Raw genomic sequence first — 3230 nt, forward strand, 5'->3', positions numbered from 1 at the left:
TAAATATATGAATTGATTTTGACTTTCTAACAATAAATATGATAAATGATAATGATGATGATTGGCAAACAATGCAAGCATATTTTCCATTTACTCACAAGTATGAACTAATTACCAGTGCATTTAATTTTCAAGGCAATAAGTGAGATTTTTTTTTTATCCATTTTTACTAATCTTTTTTTTTTAAAGGACCATTTTTACTAATCTTTTTATTTTTTTTGAAAGGACCATTTTTACTAATCTAAGTACCACTCAAAGAAACCATTTAGTTTATAATTCACGCATACAATTTCTAATCAGGTGAGGACCAACCTTAACCTGTGAATTGCGAACTTATGAAGGATTGCACCGCAACTACTACATGATTGCACTGCTACGACTCCCAAACATGCCTGGAAGACCTTGAGGTGCAATCATGTAGTAAGTGCGGTGCAATTCTTCACAAGTTGCAGTTCGCTGGTTAATGTTGGTTCTCACCTGATTATGGATCTTGTGAATATATTATACATACATACACTAATTAATATAGTTATATATGTATGCCCTAAAAATAAGAAATTAAACTCGACAACACTCAAAACCATTCCTATAAAAAGAATATATCTTTAAATTTTTTTTTATAAGGGTTAGCTAATTAATTTAAATAAGTAATAAACTAATCAAATGAAAATCTAAGATTGTATATATCCTAATGGCATAATACCCAGATTAAAAAGCACGACAGAACTAGCTCAGACCAATTCCACAAAACATTAGAAAATGGGAAAACCTAGTAACGTAATTATCAAATTGCAGACCGAATTTTTTGTTCTGAAACATTTATGATTGTTTACAAGGTAGTATCGATTTGTTCTATTCTTCCTCAATCTAAAATTTTAATTTTATGTATTTTATTTTTTCAAAAAAAAAAAAAAGAAAAAAGAAATGGGAGGGGTGAGGTAGAGAGTAGTTCATCAGTACTAGGAGGGTTTAGTAGATCTAAAACTGAATGACCACTGATAGGATGGAGTGGTCACAAATTAGAAATTTAAATATAAAGTTTTTTTTTTTTTTTTTTTTTTTTCTTTTTTGTGATATTTTTCAAAAGATTTAATTAGTTGAGAAAGAGAACAGAAGCATTGTTTTCAGCAAAAAACCAGCTGGGGATCAAATTCCCAGAATTAAAGTACGCAAGAAATTCAGCTCAAACATTCATGTAATTATGAAATCTCATCAAACCATTTCTTCATAGAGATCAAAAGTTTCATAAAAGAACACTAGCTGGGAGAACTATTTCAAGAAGTTACAGAACCAAAAAAAAAAAAAAAAAGATGGAACAAAGGATTAAGAAGATGAAGAAGAAGAGAAAAGAGGAGCGATATGATGATTAATTAGTACATAGTAATTTGCTAACCTTTACGATTCAAGATTTGCCGTTTTTTTCCCGATCCAATTAGCTAATTTAGACTCCAAATGGCGGCATATTGAGTGGCAGGTTAAAGAATGGGAGTCCAGAAGATGGGTCCGCCGGAAAAGGGTTGCTGCCGACGGCGACGCCGCCGCCGCCGCTGCCGCTAGCGCCGGAGGTTTGCGAGGAAACCGGGGGTTGAACTTGGGGCTGAGCCGGCGGCGGCGCGTCTTCCTCGTCCTCCAACGGCAGCCGCTCATACGCGACATTCGTGAAGGAAGCGGCGATGACGATGACGGGTCCGGCGGCGGTGAGCTCGCCCACCACGCTGCCGCCCACCACCTGCCCTTGTCCCCCGGCCAAGTATATCGTCAAGCTGGTGGCCCCCGGCGGCGCCGGCGGCGGCAGGAACGACCCCGACAGCGACAGTATCTCAAACCTCCCATGCAAATTCACCACCGCCGCCCCGCCGCCCGCCGCCGGCTGCCGGAGACTAATATTCGTCACCGTCCCGCTGCCGCTCAGCACGCAGATCCCACGCTGCCGCCGCCGCGCGTACGTCGCCACGCAGTCGAAAACATCGCAACCGCTCCCAATCTCCAAGATGTGAGCCCGCAAAGTGTTGGCACTCTCCCTGGTAATAATCACCGGCGGTTTCGGCTTGTTCTTCGAACCGGGCGGTCTACCCCTCGGCCTCCGACCCACCACGTCCCCCGGTCCGGTCCGGTTCGACTGGTTCCCGTCGTCATCATTTTCCGGCAAGTTGAAGTCCGGGTGGTGAAGCTGATGATGAACATAAGAAGCAGTGCTTAAATCTAAGCCAGCCATGGGTGCCCAGAAGCAGGAAACAACACAAAACGAGTGAAAAAAAATTGTTTAAAATTCAGAAATTAAAAACTGTTTTCTTGACGGGGGGTTTATTTATTTGTTTATTGGCATGAGTGGGGAAAAAAAAAAGATGAGAAAATAAATATTCATAGAAAAATAGAGCTACAAACCATGTAGATATAAATAGAGATTTTATAAACAAAAAAAAAAAAAAGTTTTTGCAAATGGTTGGGTCTTTGAGTGCAGGGAAAGGAGGAGAGGGAAGAAGACGCAGAAGAGAGGGGTGAGAGAGAAAGAGAGAGAGAGGGGTCACTTCTCTTGCCCTAAAATTTTTAATTATATGCTTATTCAACTTGCTAAGCTAGCTACTAATCTTGTTTTGGAGTACCTACGCGTTTCTTTAAGCGCGTGCTAAATAACCTGATTATACTCGCACCTCAGAAACGAGTCCCACTTATGTGAGACGGGTCATATTTATATATACTGTATTTGATACTTATGATAGAAATTATAATATTTATTAAAGAAATTTTAATACTAATTTAAAATAAATAAGCTGTTACTTATAATATATATTGTAATATTTATATGTGAAATTGTGATACTATTTAGGGTGAAACGATCATTATTTTTTTGAAAGCAATAAAACTAAGATAGATTACTGTAAAAGAGCTGAAACAAAATGAGGACGAGCAGAGTTCCAGTATAGAGAACTAGCTTGAAAATAGGTCTTAAGAGCTAAAGAGTGAGCTATCAAATTAAAATGTCTAAAAACTAAACGGAAAGAACAAGTTAAAAAAGATGACATAAGAGCCCTAGTCATTAATGACTATCCCAAGATAAAACCTAAGCCTGAGTTTATGGGCCGTTAAAAATCGATGTAGTGCTGAACAATCGGTATGTAGAACACCGGACGCTATCCCACGCTCCTTAAGTCATGAAAGGGCTTCTTTGCATGCGAGGGGCGTCGCCATGAGATGATTCGAGCTAACCGGCAGTACAACATTTACTGCTG

General features: G+C 39.3%; 1 protein-coding gene across 1 annotated transcript; it reads right to left on the minus strand.

The window, feature by feature from the left end:
* Positions 1-1423: 1423 nt before the first annotated feature.
* Positions 1424-2509, minus strand: LOC109185162 (AT-hook motif nuclear-localized protein 23-like). Its single transcript, XM_019335141.1, has one exon. The coding sequence runs from the start codon at positions 2213-2215 to the stop codon at positions 1442-1444; it is 774 nt and encodes a 257-aa protein (XP_019190686.1). The 5' UTR covers positions 2216-2509; the 3' UTR covers positions 1424-1441.
* Positions 2510-3230: the final 721 nt, after the last annotated feature.

The sequence above is a fragment of the Ipomoea nil genome, unplaced genomic scaffold, assembly GCF_001879475.1.
Source record: "Ipomoea nil cultivar Tokyo-kokei standard unplaced genomic scaffold, Asagao_1.1 scaffold1317, whole genome shotgun sequence".
Lineage (NCBI taxonomy): Eukaryota > Viridiplantae > Streptophyta > Magnoliopsida > Solanales > Convolvulaceae > Ipomoea > Ipomoea nil.